General features: G+C 31.9%; 1 protein-coding gene across 1 annotated transcript; it reads right to left on the reverse strand.

Annotated features, from left to right (window-relative positions):
• Positions 1-10680: 10680 nt before the first annotated feature.
• Positions 10681-12417, reverse strand: LOC11419107 (uncharacterized). Its single transcript, XM_003613830.4, has one exon. It carries the CDS (start codon positions 12313-12315, stop codon positions 10852-10854), a length of 1464 nt encoding a protein of 487 aa, XP_003613878.1. The 5' UTR covers positions 12316-12417; the 3' UTR covers positions 10681-10851.
• Between the last annotated feature and the right edge of the window lie 5521 nt (positions 12418-17938).

The following is a 17938-nucleotide window of genomic DNA, read 5'->3' on the forward strand; positions in this document are numbered from 1 at the left end:
TAGATCAAACGGCCAGGAATCAAAGGGGAATGGACCGGTTCTGGACCGGTCCGGTTCATTGGCTATAAAAGTGAAGGGGGACCGGTTTAAATCATTTTCCACTTTCCTTTCTCTCTCTAAGTTCTTCTCTCTTCTCTCATCTCCCACCTCTCTCTAACCTCGCCGCCGGCGAGGATGAAGCTACGGCGGAGACCTTGAAGGTCCGCCGGAAACTTCATCTTCTCCGGCGAGTTCATGCAGTTTCCGGTGACCTAATTTTCCAGATTTCAAAGATTCTTGCATATTTTGATTCGTCCTTTAACCCTAAACACGAATCCAGCAGTTATTTTTTCAAATACAGTTTGAAACGATGTAGATCTGGAAATTTGTCGTACGACTTTGAAATTGATTTTGATCTTTTTGAAATAAAACGTTTAGATCCTTGAAGATCTACATCGTTTCGTTGTTCGCTGCTCTTCTGGTACTCGTTCTTGCTTTCAAAGCTTTGATCCTTACGGATCTAGGTTTTGATGTTTACGGTTATAGTTTTCTCTCTGAATTCTGGAAATTTTTGATCTTCTTGCTTACGTGATTTTTTACAGGTTTAAACTATGATACTATTTGTTGAAAAGAGGTTCTGAGTTTTACCTGAGTTTTTTATGGAGATTCTGTTGAGTTTCTTCGGAAACGCTTGGATTTGGCTTTTGCTTGTTGATTTCCGGTTTTGAAACTGAAAATAAATCAGTGATTCTTCTTCTTCTTCACCGGTCCAGATTCTGCTTCTTTCCTTCTTCTTTTCACGCTCTCGAATTCTTCGTGATCGGTGCTGGAGTTCGTCAATGGCGAATTCTCACCTTGGATTGCGAAGAAACTCAATTCGATGATGAAGATTCGATGCGGAATCTCTGAGAATTGCAAAAAATCTTGTTGATTCTGTACTGATTTGTAATATTCTGTGCTGATTTCTGTTGATTTGAGTTGATTTGGATTGATTTGGATTGATTTGGAGTTGGTTCAGAAACGGTTAGGGTTTGAATGTTCTTGATGATTCTGGAAAATTGTTAAGTTTTTGATCTTTGAGAATGGGAAAGAAAATTGGAAAGTGTTTGTGATGTGGCGTGTAATCATTGCTTCTGAAATCTGACTTAATGCTTTTATAGCTGACATGTGTACATTGGAACCAATAAGAAAAGGACACCTGGACCTGGAGAAAAAAATGGCACGGCTTTGGCCAAAAAAAGAAATTTGGACCTTTCTGTAAAAACAGAGAAATTGAGGACTAAACTGCAAAATTAAAAAAAGGCTTGAAATGAAATAAAAAAACAGTTTGGACAAAATGCAGTTTTGGGACCTCAATTGAGGGACCAAAATGCAATTAAAAATAAAATTTGAATAAAAAACGTAATTTGACCAAACGTAAAGTGAAACAAAAATAAAATTGACAAAACGGACTAAAACGAACCAATGACCTAAATGAGGTACTTCAAAGTAACCTCTCTATGCCAAAATTTTGTGTGAAATGACCAAAATGCCCCTATGGCTAAAAATGACCTAAACAGAATCAAATTGACTTGACACTGACTCGGATGCAAGTTTGAAATGAATTTGATAAGGCTTACTGATGAAACGTTTAAAAAAACAATCTGAAAAGACTCGGAGACAGTCACAAGGATGAAAATGGGTCCCACTGCAGAAAATGACCAAAATACCCTTCTGTATGACTTTTTGCAAATTTTGAAATAAACTGTAGAAAAAGCAATGTAATGATTCAGAGACACTTTTGAATGACTTACAAGACAAGTAAAGACATTTTGAAAAGTTTTATGCAAGAAAAACATAGGTAAAATCGTGATTGAAAATACTGCGAGGCAGAGACAATTTGAACTGTGCAGTTGAAATTTGATAACTGACAAAGTTTGCAATGAAATTGGGCCCAGTATTTTTAGGTCCAAAAACAGGGTATAACAGGTCCGTAGATTTTTGAGAAGTTATTAACATTTATCAACTAAAACATTTTAAAAGATAAATTACTGCCTTTTTATTCTTTAAAGAAAAATGTTAATTTGTACCTTTACGATACAAATTAGTAAGTCAAATATAACTTTTTTTTGTTTGCTGGAATCCGTATATTAAATTTAATTTCTTAACTTTTTATTGATTATAAAATTTAATGAAATATTTATATTTTTAAGCTGATTAACATGTGTTTTTAGGGTACAAGTTAGCAAGACGGACCTTTCTTTGAATCCAAGTTGAAAAATTCTCTATTGTTTTGTGGCTTAAATGCTCTTTTGATCCCTTAAGTATTTATTTAGTATCGCTTTGATCCCATAAGTAATAAAAGGTCCATTTTGGTTCCTTAGCTTTATTGAAAGTATTGGTTTGGTCCTTTCTGTTAATTTAATTCAAAAAAGGTTAAATTTTGGTCCTTATCTTATTTAATTAGTACTAGTTTGGTCTTTTAACTTATTTAATTAGTATTAGTTTGATTTCTAAACTTAACGTTTTTTTGAATTAAATTAACAGAAAAGATCAAACCGATACTTTAAATAAAGTTAAGGAACCTAAACAGACTTTTTATTATTTATGGGACCAAATCGATACCAAATAAATATTTAAGTCTTGTTTTGAAATGCCGACACAAGTTAGATAACTTTAAAGATGAACTGGAGCTACTCACTGCATTTGGCAGACAACAAGAACTGCCATCTTAAAATATGCAGGTCCTACTTACATAGAAATGTGACACTTTATACTACCATGTCTTTTACTTGTTTTTTGAAACATACCATGTCTTTTACTTGTTTGTTTGTGACACAATTAATTTCAGAAGAGTGTTATTTAAACAATCTTTAATTGACAACTTATGGGGACAATCATAATTTGTAAAGAAAGAATAGGTATTTGCACAAAACCAAAACAGTAGAGAGATAAAAAAAAAAATATATATAAGTGATGTGTGGAGCAAGGGATAGTCAAACAACCAAAACAAAGTGTATGAAACAATTATAAACACAAGCCAAAAGTAGAAAACAACAGCGAGAGAAAAGAAGAGAGAACACAAAAGAATTTGTTGACCTAGTTCGGTTCAAATTGACCTAGTCTAGGGGAGAGAGCAGCCCACCGTTTCACTATATGATGAGTAACTTTACAAAATAGATATCAACGAGTTACAAGAATAAGTCTCCCGCTTAATTCTACCCAAAGTCCCATTCTCTTCCCGTAACCAAGAGACTCAATCCTAATAGTGTTTCCCAAGGTGAATCAACCCTCAAACCCTAGTGTTTGTTCCCAAGAGACAAACTCTATACAAACCCTAGTTTTGTTGTTGTCATTCTAAACCCTTGTTTCAGCCCCTCTATCTCTCAAAGTTTAGTCTGATACAAGGTCTATATTTATAGTAAACATATAACTCATAAATTTGGGATGAATACCACACTGAAGATACGTTTTTTTTTCTCCTTCAGTGAAAGAATATTTGCATCAAAAATATAATATTCCCTTTCAAAATATATTTGCATCAAATCATTCTTCATACGGTACAAAAATATATTTATTGTCCATAAATATATTTTCAGCACAAAATATATTCGAAATAAATCTTTTATATTTTTAGCAACAATATTCTCCATCCATCAAATTTTGAGTCATACTACACCATTCTCCACCTTGACTTTAAATTAGTGATGATGCCAATTTAACATCAACCACCATGCTGCTCTTTCCCTTGCTTCCCACTACACCAAGTAGCTCCACAAGTTTACACCTTAACCTCTTCAACCATCGGAATGCCTTCCGCCCTTTTGAAGATGCTTGTAGTCCAACTACGCTAGGAATTTCAGGTAGTTCTACAATACTATACCATAACCTCTTCAACACAGGACCTCTCCCGTTTCCTTGAAGATCTACTTGTGCTCAATCACCCTTGGCTTTTAGAGTAATCCACAAGTATACACCTTAAACCCCTTCAGCCATCGGAATGTCTTCCGCCTTCTCGAAGGTCCTTGCAGTCTAACTACGCTAGGTATTTTAGGTAGTTCCACAAGCATTCACCATAACATCTTCAACGCAGGACATCTCCCGCTTCCTTGAAGATCTCCTTGCCTCCAATCACCCTTGGCCTTTTTTTAGGGTAATCCCGCAAGCCGTGCTATACATTCTTTAACCTCCGGAATGCCTTCCGTCTTCATGAAGAAATCCCTTGCTCACCATAGAGCATAGCACCCAAGGTCCTCCATAGTCGTACCATTACCGGTGTGTTCAACTCCACCTCACACTGAGAGTACTCTACCTCAACTAGCAAATGCGTACATCCCACTATGTCTTCAACCTTGAAACTCCACCTCAACAGGTAGATTATGAGTATTTTTGCCTCCGCCTCTCCAGACTGATCATGAGTGTTCTTACCACCGCCTCTCCAGGCTGATGTTGAGTGTTTAACGTCTCTTCAGACGAACACCGCTCCACTAGGCATCACTCCCAAGGTGAGACACATCATCTTATTCATCGTCCAAACAACACCACACCATCAGAGCACCCACATCCTCAAGACGCAACTTAATGTTCTCCAAATCACCAATGATTTTGTTGAACTGCACAAGTAGCTCCATGATAGCCTTTGACTTTACCATCTTGAATGAGTAAAGTTGTTGCTTTAGGACTTGCCGATAAGCCAAAGACTTTGTCATATACAAATATTCGAACTTTGACCATTGTCTTGTGCCTCGGGGATAAAGTTTCGAGATAAGTAGCAAAGGAACCAACTTAACCTCGTGGTCGTGGGTTCGAGCCCCACGGTGGGCGCCAATTGTTGCGAATTCGATGATAAATCACATCAATAACAAACTTGATGTGTGGAGCAAGGGATAGTCAAGCAACTAAAACAAAGTGTATGAAACAATTATAAACACAAGCAAAAAGTAGAAAACAACAGCGAGAGAAAAGAAGAGAGAACACAAAAGAATTTGTTGACCTAGTTCGGTCCAAATTGACCTAGTCTAGGGGAGAGAGCAGCCCTCCGTTTCACTATATGATGAGTAACTTTACAAAAGAGATATCAACGGGTTACAAGAATAAGTCTCCCGCCTAATTCTATCCAAAGTCCCAATCTCTTCCCGTAACCAAGAGACTCAATCCTAATAGTGTTTCCCAAGGTGAATCAACCCTCAAACCCTAGTGTTTGTTCCCAAGAGACAAACTCTATACAAACCCTAGTTTTGTTGTTGTCATTCTAAACCCTTGTTTCAGCCCCCTCTATCTCTCAAAGTTTAGTCTGATACAAGGTCTATATTTATATTAAACATATAACTCATAAATTTGGAACGAATACCACACTAAAGATACGTTTTTTTTTCTCCTTCAGTGAAAGAATATTTGCATCAAAAATATAATATTTCCTTTCAAAATATATTTGCATCAAATCGTTCTTCATACGGTACAAAAATATATTTATTGTCCATAAATATATTTTCAGCACAAAATATATTCGAAACAAATCTTTTATATTTTTAGCAACAATATTCTTCATCCATCAAATTTTGAGTCATACTACAAAAATAAGTATGAGAGAGAAAATTGTAGCAAAAATTATCACAAAATGAATGTTCAAATATCATTTCTCTTAATTTTACGGTACGAAGCTTTGAGCTCTTGTTGATTCTTGTTTGAATTTGTTAGTATTGTACTACTCCCTCAGGCTCCTAATAAATGTCATGTTCTTCTCAAGTAACGTTTCTTTTTAAATTTTTTAGAACTTTCTTTTAATAATATCTCCATTTAATTCAATAATATATATTTAGATTATTTTTTTTTTTATTTTTTTTTGGAACAGAATATATTTAACTATTCTATTATTACTATGTGATTTTCAATGATTCGATTCACCAGAGATAATTCCATTCGACGTTATGAAACAGTAAGAGTATTGCTATTGACACATTTAGTTTGGCTTAGAAACACGAGTAAATTATTCAAATGCTCATCGGCAGTTAACTGCCGAAGTTTAGTAAAACCGGCTGCAGTTAACTGCCGAGAAACTTCGGCAGTTAACTACCGAGAAAAATGAAAACTCATCATCATCAATGGGTTCATTATCAAGAATCTGCACATTTCGGTTCCAGTTCTCTTTTATTTCCAATTCCTAGTGTAACAGTGGTTACATCATCATCATCAATGGATTGAATTAAATTCGATTTCGATTCATTATGGATATTGCTGCATAATTCACAAATCATTGAAGACATGAGTTTTTTTAGTGATTCTTTAGTGATGATTTTGCCTTTGATTTGTCTTATAGAACTTGTTCAACAAGTTCCCCGTAATCGACATAGCGTATTATAATTTTTGCCTTTGAATGCATTGGAACTGTAACCATTGATGATGATAATTCTGAGTTTTCATTTTTTTCGGCAGTTAGCTGCTGAGATTTTCCTCGGCAGTTAACTGCAGCCGGTTTTACTAAACTTCGGCAGTTAACTGCCGAAGAGCATTTAGTAATTTACTCGTGTTTCTCAGCCAAACTAAATGTGTCAACAGCAATACTCAAACAGTAAAGGTGGGACCTCTGTTAAAATTTGAATATTAATTCAATCCTCAGAGTTATAGGCTGCATTTGATTTGAAAATTAACCACGAGACCAGCCAAATAAGGATTAGGCAAAAATCCAACATCATTTCCTTTACTAAACCATAATACAACAAATTGTATTGACACATTAGAAAGTAAGAAAAAAATTGTTCTTATTTACGTGTCATATTTTCAATATTCATAGCAACATTAACACCGTAATTTTAATGGTGGTGGAGCATTGTTTTATTTTTAAACAACTCAAGATCTTGCACTATAGGATTCACAATCGTCTTTAAGTTAAACTCATAGTGATTAATTTCTTTTGAAACTGTTTTCTCAAAAACAGTGAACCAAATCGAATGCCACATTTTATAAGTCATTTTCCAACACTGATTTTTCAAATCAAATCATTTTCTTTGTAAAACATGAAACGATGTATGAATGGCAATGAAATTATTGCGGTACGATTTCTAAAGTAGATAAAGTAAACATATAAGATTCTACTACCATACAATGAGCTGTTCTTGTACCCTAAATTGGCCGAAAAATTTCCTGATGCCATCGATTCTTCTACATATAAGATTTCCTGATGCCATCGGGCCGAACCTCCACAGATGGCCGAAAAATTCACCTTTTCGCCATGCTTTTCAGCATCGTTGTGATTTCCACAACTAAGACTCTTAAGAATAACGTAGAGGGCCACGATCTAAAAACAACATACATACAAACATAAAACAAGCAAGCATACTTGGCATGATAAATGACATCAGATTTACACTATGCTTATATACAAGTTAAGATGATGCATAATTAACTTAAGATGCAAACTTTACATTAGCGGGTCCATTATAGATGTCACATGCAATTGATTTTGAAACATAATCCACTGCATAAAGGGTCGTAGGGTTACACCCACTAAAAATATGTTGTCCGTCACAAAAACAACAAAGTGATCCCATCGCGGGTAATCAGTGGAACTTTTGGAATCAACTCTAATTAGCATTTACAATTGTTATCATGAACTTGAACAAATATTTGCATATCCAATTGAATTTTTAATACCTTGTTATCATGAAAATCTAAGAGGCATTGTTAAAACTTATTTTGTTCCAACACTAGGCGCCTCGACTCTTGCGAAAAAAGTCACTTTGCGTGACTCTTTCGCCCATGGGAGCCCATGTTTTCAACCCAAGTTAGGTGGAAAATTTCACAATAAATACCGCCTTCCTCATTCACAATTTCTCATTCATAACTAGAACAGTTCAAGAGAAAGGCGATTCTAGGAGCCAAGGAGCAGTTCTATCTTCTCCTATCTTTTCTAGGGTATGTTTTTATCTTTTTGTATTTTGTCTGAGTTATCATGTGTAACTAGATATTATTTGTTCTAAGATGAACCTCTATTTGTTTTGTTGGATAATTATTTAATTTAATGTCGTTTATTTTAGTATATTTTATGTTCGCTATTAAGTTTTAGGCTAAATTGCATTTTTGGTCCCTTAACTATTTAGGAAGTATCCCTTTGGTCGCTTAGTTAAAATTCAATTTATTTTGGTCCCTTAACTTCTCTATGTTACACATTTTGGTCGTTTCCATTAGTTTTAATTCAAAAACGTTAGCAACCGATTTGAAAAGAATCTCGAATTTCCGATTTGAAAAGTATCTCGAATGACAGTTAACAATCGTTGGAGGTAAATGAGTAATTTTGGGGTGCTTGAGAGCAATTTTTCAATTTGGTGCCCACCTCACTTTAGGCCTCATCTTCCCTTGGACCGGCCTTATCACCCATTCAATAACAAATGACTATTACATTTTCCACTCTACCCATTTTTCGTGCACCCTATATTTTTTTTAAGAAAATGCCCATGTGATTTTCGGATTTTATAATCCGAATAGAGTTTTCCCTTTGTTTTCGGGTGGAAAAATAAGTTTTTCACCAATTCAAATTTTGTAATCCGAACACCCCAAAAAATAGGGTGCGTTCCTTACATTTTTTCGGATTATAGAATTTGATCACCCCCTAAACACCCTTATTCAGGGGAAAAACAGTTCAGATTATATAATCTGAACCGCATCATCACAAATTCTAAGTATGTTTGTAACATAGATAACCAGTTTTAGGACCATATCAATCTTCCTAACTCACATCCTTCAGTTTTACGTCATTGTTAGCGGTTTTCAGTCAAAAATCCGGTTTTCGAGCTACTTGATCAAATTGCTCCGAAAACTTCCCAGAAAATCAAAAGAAAAAAAATTCACGATCAAGACTATCCTAAAACGAGCTTATAACGGGACTCCGCCCCTCAAAATCTAAAATTCCATCATTTAGACCCATTTTTATTTTTTAATTTTTTTTCATATTCTTAAAAAAATCCGAAAAAATTGTATTAGTTTTATTTGATTTTTAGAATTTTTTGGTGGTATTTTTATATTTCTTAGATTTGTTTTGACATGTTTTAATAATTTTTACTTTGTTTTTAAAATCAAAATTTGAAACTACTGAAATTAGAGAGATTCTGATTGTTGCTTATGTATAAGCACATTTCAGATTATATAATCCGAACACATCCAAACTCTGTTCAGATTATATAATCCAAAACCCCATGGGCATATTTGTAAAAAAATATATAAAATAGGGCGCGTGAGAAGGTAATAGAATGAAAAAAGTAGTAGTCATGACAAAGGCTAGAAAAGATTTGCAAAAAACAAAGACCATCAAATATTAATATTTTGCTGGTGATTTTTTTATATTTTTTATTTTACTTAAATCGTTGGCCCACTTTATTTTTGGATATTGAGTCTTGCCGAAGTTTTTAGACTTTTAGGGTGTGTTTGGTTGCGAGAAGAAATTGAGAAGAGGGAGGTGAGAAAGAATATGAGAAGAGAGAAAGAGATGAGAAATAGAGTAGATTTAATGTATTGTTTGGTATAAAAGAAAGAGAAGAGAAATAGAAAAGAGAGAAGTTTGTTAAATTTATAAAAAGACAAAAATATCCTTGTGCTAACATCTTAATATTTTTATTAATATACAGTTTTTGTGAAGAAAATGATACACAATTATATTGTTTATATTAGTAAACAATATTTTTATAAAAGTAAAGCATACGTAAGTTTTTTATTTGTCATGATTTATCTTTTTTTTTTTTTTTACGTTATGGTAGAGTTTTTTCATTTAACATTTATTAAAACTAGTCAAATAAATTGTAAAATGCTTTTAAATTATGCTATTTTTTTTTTTAAGTTATACTATCTTTTAAATTATACTATCTTGAAATGGAAAGTGAGCTCACAAAAAGAATGAAGCGGATATGTATTAATCAGTTAAAAATTAATCTTCTAGTTCTAGAATTAATCTTTGTAACATGTAATATGGGAAGGATAAATGTTTTGTATTATTGTAAGGGCAAAACTGGAAGATTAGAATATTGTTCCTTTTCTTCCTTCTTTCTTCGCATGCTAGCCGAGAAAAGAAAAAGGTGTAGGTCCCACCTTTTTTTTAGTCTCTCTCTCCAAGTTCTTCTCATACCAAACAGGAGAAGTATGGTCTTTCTCTCCAACTTCTCTCTCTTTAATTTCTCTCTTCTCAATTTCACTCCAACCAAACAGACAAAAGGTTCGAATTTCAACTGAAATAGATATTTATATTTGGTATTCGCCATGCCTCGAAGTTATGGAAACCAAAAAAATGGTTCCAAAATAATCTGAAATCAACAGAAATAGCACTCAATGAAGACATTGAATCTAAGATAATGTGTTAAGATAAACCTAATTTGAAGAATAGAGTAAGTCCTTTGGCTATTAAAAGGAACAACTAAACTTTAAGCTGCATGAAATGAACCTTTCTGGATCTCAAAGATTTTCAAACTCAGGCTATGCTTGCATACTTGACTTTCTTTCTTGCATATTTGTTTCCCACCAATGCCTTGTGGTGATAAATGTAAAACAAAACATTTATCTAGCACCGGAAACTTCAAATTGAAGGTATGTTAGGTGTCTGACACAGACAAATGTAACATTTAATTATTTCATTTTCTCAAATGATTATTAGTATTCACATGTCAGTATCGTGTTCGGTGTGTTTGTGTAAGTATTTACGTTTATAGGCTACCATTCATAAAAAATCAGCCAGGTGCAAACTTCAAATCTTACCGTACAAGAAAGTATAGTAATTGACAACACAACTGTACACAAAATCACATAATCCAATCTTAGCACAAACAAAAAGAAAATCAATTCATAAAGAATGTATAAATGTATTGTTACAAAAATTTAAATAATTGACAATAGAACATGACATTCACCTAGCTTTTATACATGAAAACCAGTCCATCTTCTAAAACTTCTAATATCCTTTCCTTCAGAAACAGCCATGCCAATTCCAACTCTACCTCCATTACCAACACCTCTATAATACAATCTCCATTCATTTTCTTCATTATCCATATAAACAAAACAAGGTGATCCAACATCTTTATCATCCCAACAACCTTCATCTGATGGCATCAAAATAGCCTCATCTTGAACCCTAACCCATTCCATCAACCCATCAGGTGAAACTGCTACACCAATACACCTCCTTCCATTACTACCTACACCTTCATAAACCATCACATAATTCCCACCACTCTTGTTCCTTGTAACACAAGCATTCATTACTCCTAACTCATCAAAAGAACCAACTTTACCTCCCCCCATTATTTTCCCCAATTTCAACCACCTAATTCCATCTCTTGACCTAGCTATACCTATGCAAAACTCTCCTTTTTCCTTATCAAAGGAATGATAATACATCCTTAAATCACCATTTCCATGATATACAACTTGTGGAGATGAAATAAACAAAGAATCCCAATCTTTCTCTTTACCGACATCGATTAATGCTCCACTATGATGCTCTCCTTCAATTCTAGCCCAATTTCTACCATCTTGACTTATAGCTAAACCAGGTAATGACTTCAAAATCTTACCTTTACCGAAATTCTCATGATTTAAACCATTTGGGTTATCAAAACTAAACTCGAAAGAATGATCACGAAACTCTACAGATTCAGAACCGTATCCGGTGTAATAAAGCCAATAAACAGCATTAGAACCTCTAACCCTGTAACTAGACATGATTAACAATCCAGAGGGCCTAATTCCGCGAGTATCGAAACCCCACCAATCTTTACCACAATTCATCACAAAACCAACATCAGAACTTGATTTTGCAGGACCTCCACCGCGTTCCCAATGAACACCGTTGCTCGAAATTGCTAACCCTATTAAATCATTTGAAGGTTTTCCTTTTGGTCTTCCATGATACCACATGTACCATCTCTCTTCTTCATCACTTTGAAACCTTTTCACTACTGGTGATCCAATATCTTCACTGTCCCATGAGTTTGAAAAACCTAAATCAAACACCAACCCTCTTGAACACAAAGAGCTAGTAGAAGATGAAGATTGTAAAGATGATGATGCAGATGAAAATGCTTCATTTTCCTCTTCTTGTTGTGATTCCTTGTGGTTTTTGTTGGAAAGTGAATTAGGTTCATTGTTGTTTTTGTTGTGAGTATCATTGTTAGTGTTTGTGTCTGGTTTTGTAGAGCAATGTAATAAGAATGATTGAAACTTAGTGGTGAGTGAATGGTTTGAGGAGACAAGAGTAAGAGTGTTTGGTTTATGAGAACATGACCATGATTGAATTAAGGTTGATGTTGGGTTTTTAAGGTTGTATGGTTTCAATGAAGGAAGTGCCATTGATGTCAATGATGATGATGATGAATCCATAGGTGGAATGAGGTATGTGAGGATGTTGAATGAATGGTGACAATTCAAAAGAAAATATATGAAGTGGAAATTTGAATTATATTGAATGAAGATAAAAATGATGGGTATGAATGTTTGTGTGGTGAGTGTTTAATTTAACCAATAAGAGGAGAGTGTTTATTCTCTTCCACTTTTCACACTAAGAGGAGAATAACTAACTTGCAAGAAATGTCACTTTCTCAAGTTAAATTAGTATGATCAAATTTTTTAAATGGTAATTTCAAAACATGTTTAGTATTTTTTTTTTAATGAAAAACATGTTTAGTATGTTAAATTGTTAAAAGATTAAGGTTACTTTAATTCTTTAATAAAAAATGTTGTTTGTCACGAAGTATATGTATCATAAACTCACAAATGAACATGTGTTTTCTTCTTAAAATAATGGTCAAAATTAAAAGATAGTGTTTTCATTGACGAAGATCGTGTTCTCAACAAAACAGAAATTATATTTGTACAATGTGTTAACTTTTTGTCAAGTTTCTCTATCATACTTCTTTTTCTTTCTTTTTTTTCTCTCTAATATTTTTTACGAATAAAAAGAAAACTTTTTTTTTTGACAGCGAATAAAAAGAAAACTTTTTTTCGAAAAATAAAATACTGATTACTATAAAAATATTCCCATGATATTCAAAATAGCTATAATTCTTTTTAAATAGAACTTATTTTACTCATTTTACTATAAAATAGCTATAATTGATTGTAGTTTTTTTCTTCTTAGCATATATATTATTTTAGTTGAGTTTGATCATAGTTGATCCGCTAATGTGTTGTAATATGGTTCAGGCCTACTCCTGCCTAGCATTTTAATTTTTCTAGCTTTGATAGAAAAAATAAAACAGTAAGTATCTAATTTTTTATTGAGAAACAAATGAAAACAGAAAGTATCTAATTTTTTTCCTAATCTTATCGGAACAGGACAAAACTGCAGTTTGGTGGCAGAAGTTATATATGGTAGATGCTAATATTTTTCTAAAGGAGAAAAAAATTATATAGAAACCCCATGGTTTCTTTGAGCTTCTTTACGTTTGATTTTGTTCAAGAATAAACCTTTTCCAAACCAGAACAGTGAAAGTGTCCCCTTTATAATCTTTTAATATAATAATAATGTTTCCTTTATATATTCTTTGCGTAATATAGTAGTAATATCTCTTTTGAACAATAAAATCACTACCCAGTTTGGAACAAGATAAAGAAATGATTGCACTGTCCAGAAAAGGTATTTGTTGAACAGAATAAAACTAAACTATCTTTAGTGATTTTGTGTTTTCACCATAGCCTTGATATAAAAGAGATTCTTTTTTATTTTTACTAGTGATATATATTAAAGAGATTCTTGAGTACGTTTCTTTGTAGACACTCACCACATAACACATTACTTGTGGCGATTTTCTGCTGGAATTTTTTTTTTAATGTAAACTAGGTATTTTATCCAAAGTAAACAATAAAATTCTCCCTTTATATGCCGTAGGATTGTTCTATAAAACATGGAGTTTTTCTATACATATATATCTTGTAGAATTAGGCAAGCTTTTAATTATGTATTGTTAAAAAAGTGGTGTTGGAGGATGAAGGTAGAACTCGCTAAATTCGTCAATGTCAACATATTCGTCTCCATTTACGTTGATTTTTTCAATCATTTGAAAAATAAAATTGTTGAGAGATGCAAATCCCAAAATTTTATAACGGGTCTCTAAGCTCTTTTTTATAATACGACCATCCCTATTTCAATTGAAGATTTGAAAAATGCGTGCAAGTTCTCCTTGATCTATTTTATCGTTCATAGAAAAATTAATCAAGGAAAAAGAAACTCAACAATCCAACGGCGCGGAAAATGACATGTGGATACTCCCATTTCATACAAGTATCATAAAAGTGTTGGCACACGACTTTGAAAAGTATCATACAAGTGTTGTCTTGGTCATATGAAAATGGTTGATCACTTCAGACTCTTTCAGGTTTTTTTTGTAATTTTTTTTTAAGAATAAAATATAAAATTTCATTATTTTGTAAAAGTAAAAAAATTTGTAATATCTTTTAGAAAAAAATTATTATTTTGTTGTGATAGATTATATAATTAGGAATGTGATTTATACAGATGGAATTGCACACCAATGAATAAAATGTACAATTTCAAAATTATACACGAAAAACAGTAAAATATATCCGATCGTTTTTTTAAGAGTAATGATACATAGACACCCTTTATTTTCATACACCCTTGTACACCTCATGCATTAGGAAGAGAGAAGAGGAGATAAAAGAGAAAGTGTGCTTGTGCGGGGTCCACGTGACTACGTGTCAGATTTTTGTGTGGGTGTCAAAGGGTGTATTGCCACCTAAGGGTGTCTATGTATCATTATTCTTTTTTTAAGAGGCTACATATGTTAAAAAACAACAAAAGCCCCTTTAATACAAGATGTGTGAGAGGAAATTTAAAATTCAGAGGTTACACAACAACAGTCCAAGCTACATCAAGTAGTCATAAAACAAAGAACAACCACAAGTAAAATTACAGAACAACCTGTAAACACATTAACGGATTTAACTTTCAAGTAGGATAATCAAAACTGGATAAGACGTAGTCAACGACGAAGCTAGAGTAATTTTTAGTTAGGGGCAGAAAACAAAGAATTTTTTGAGGCAAAGAAAAATTATCTTTTTCAAAATTTTATATATTAAATTTAAGGGTTAAATAAGTTTAATTTCTATAAAATTAGGCTTTAGGAGGCAAATATATTCATACTTGAATATTTTCTAAATAACCCAACAATTTGTTATTCAACGTCAACGTCAACAAATAAGCTATTTGTATTAAACTATTGATCATTTGTTTAACTATTGATAATTTTTATTGCTAAAAATAATTTCACAATAGTTGTTGGAGAGATCGAATGTCACAACTAAGTTTATTAATCAAGTAACTATTTTTTTAATCTTTTAATTTATGCCCAGTTTTTGCAAATAAATTTATTTGAGATGGCTAAAAATGTATTATTGAGGTAGCAAATTATACCATACAATTCGGTGGGTACATGGACTTCAGCTCACAAATGTTGACTTTGAGGTTGATTAGAAAAAAGTAGCTAATTATTTCAACAAAGGTTGAGGAGATATCACTGAATTTGGTTCATTATAAATAGTAGTATCCAATTCTGTAATCCCTATTTAACAAATTCTCATGTGAAGTTTATTACAAGGCAAGCAAATGAGGTTGCCCATAAATTAGATAAGACACCTAAAAAAATCAAACTATAGAGAACTTATTGTGAGTAAATTGGGAGTAATAATTACATATATTAGCGTAGTAAAAAGAGCGGACAAACGCACACGAATACTAAAGTGTCGGTCTACATGCTAAGAATTGATAACGGTACATATTATAACAAATAACTTTCAATATTTTTTTATGACATTGAATTGATTAAATGGACGCATTCTGCTCGGGTATAAAGGACGCATTCTGCTCGGTAAATAGACTTTGAACCAGTTGTTAAAATTTCAACAATTTCTTAAATTATGTTATATGCACATATATTTAAGAGTTTTTCTAATTACACATTATTAATCCTGGTTGCACCCTAAAATAACAAAATTATCCTTCCATAAAATTTAATTTTCAAAAAACATCTTCCTTTTTTCTTGGTTATACTCAAAAATCCCTCTTCAGTTTAAGTAGGTCATATAAACTTAGTTTCAGTAGGTCATGTAAACTGAGTTTAAGTGTACATACTTAAACTCAGTTTAAGTAGGTCATGTAAATCGAATTTAAGTACATTTAAAAGTTCAACATTGTTCAATGTACATCTAAAAGTTCAACCTTGTTCAACGATTATACCTAATATCAGTTTAAGTATGTACATGTAAACTTAGTTTAAGTAGGTCATGTAAACTGAGTTTAAGTGCACATACTTAAACTCAGTTTAAGTAGGTTATGTAAACTAAGTTTAAGTAGATTATCTAAATTAAGTTTACATGAACCTACTTAAACTGAATTTAAGTTAACCTCAACAATGTAAAACTAAAACTGTCGTACAGTGCAGTTGAACAAGAAGAAGAAAATTGAAACCATTGTTATTGAAAAAGAAGAAAAATTCACTTATTTATATGCAATCAAGTATGAATGAAAGATGTTTTGATTCACTCTTTAATCTTCCATATAGATTAATTGAACATCAGGATTGTTTGATCGTTGGTGGGTGAAAGATAGTGGAATTTTAGAGTGACAATGAATGAAATCAAGATTTTAAGAAAATATATATAAAAGGACAATTTTGGTATTATCAAAAACATTTTAAAAAAACTGGGTGTAACCAGAAATATATAGAATGTGAATAGAAAAACTCTATATTTAAATATAGTTTGAGTTGTTGATTCGACTATCTAAAATAAAAACTTTTATCAATTATAAATTGATCTAAGCGGTAGGGGACTTGGATCTGTTAATTACTTTTATTAATAACATAAAAAATATAAATGTTAAAATCGTTACTTGGAATTAAGTTAAGAAACAACGAGAGTAATTTTGTCTTATATATACTATCACGACATAATTTTGAGTAAATTACACCACCCTCTTTTAAGAGATGCTTAAATGTCACTAACCTCCTCTCTTATGTTAAAATATACATTTCCCTCCTCTCATGTGTAAAACATATTATAAAAAATTACACTTTTCTTCCTTGAGAGAAGTTTAAATTACATTCCTCTCCTCTTTAATGTTAAATCTACACTTCACTCCCTTAATATTTTAAATTTTTATTTTTAGTAGTATAACAAGGAAAATTTAACGCACACAGGACCATGAAAAAAAGAGTGTGAATCCATTTTCTTATAATTAATAGTCAAAACAAATATTTATCTACGTTAATATACAATATCATTGACATATAGTTTTAAAAATTATTATAAAATAGAAATTTAATTAATTTTTTAAAATTACCAAAACCATTGAAATATGGATGATAAAAATGTATTTTATATCCTAAATCATTAAGTTAATAATAAAATAATCAATTTTTTTATCATTGATATTGAAATTAGAAAGAAATGAATTATTTTTCTTGAATGATGGATCAAAGTTTGTAGATATCATAAAAATATGAGTAAATTACACTCTCCTCCCTTCAAAGATTCTTGAATTACACTTTCATCCCCTCTTATGTTAAAATATACACCCTCTCCCTTAAAAAGTAAAATCTACACTTCCCTCCCATATAAGATGCTTGAATTACAACTCTCTCCCTTAATAATTAAATATGCACTACACTTTAATCTATTTTAACATAAATAAATATTTTTATGATATATACTAATTTTGAACCACCAGTTAAGAAAAATAAATTTATTTCTTTATAATTTAAATGTCAATGATAATTAAATTTAAATATTTTGTTATTAATTTTATAATTTATAGTATAAAATTAACTTTTAAATAACCATACTTTATTTTTGGTTGTTTCATATTTTATAATAAGGTTTAAAACTATAGGTTAATGAAATTGTGAATAAAAAATAGCAAAAAAATATGTATTCAAATTTTGATTATATTAAAATAGACCCGCAATACTATTTTTTTCGAAGTGTG

Source organism: Medicago truncatula, chromosome 5, assembly GCF_003473485.1.
Source record: "Medicago truncatula cultivar Jemalong A17 chromosome 5, MtrunA17r5.0-ANR, whole genome shotgun sequence".
Taxonomy (NCBI): domain Eukaryota; kingdom Viridiplantae; phylum Streptophyta; class Magnoliopsida; order Fabales; family Fabaceae; genus Medicago; species Medicago truncatula.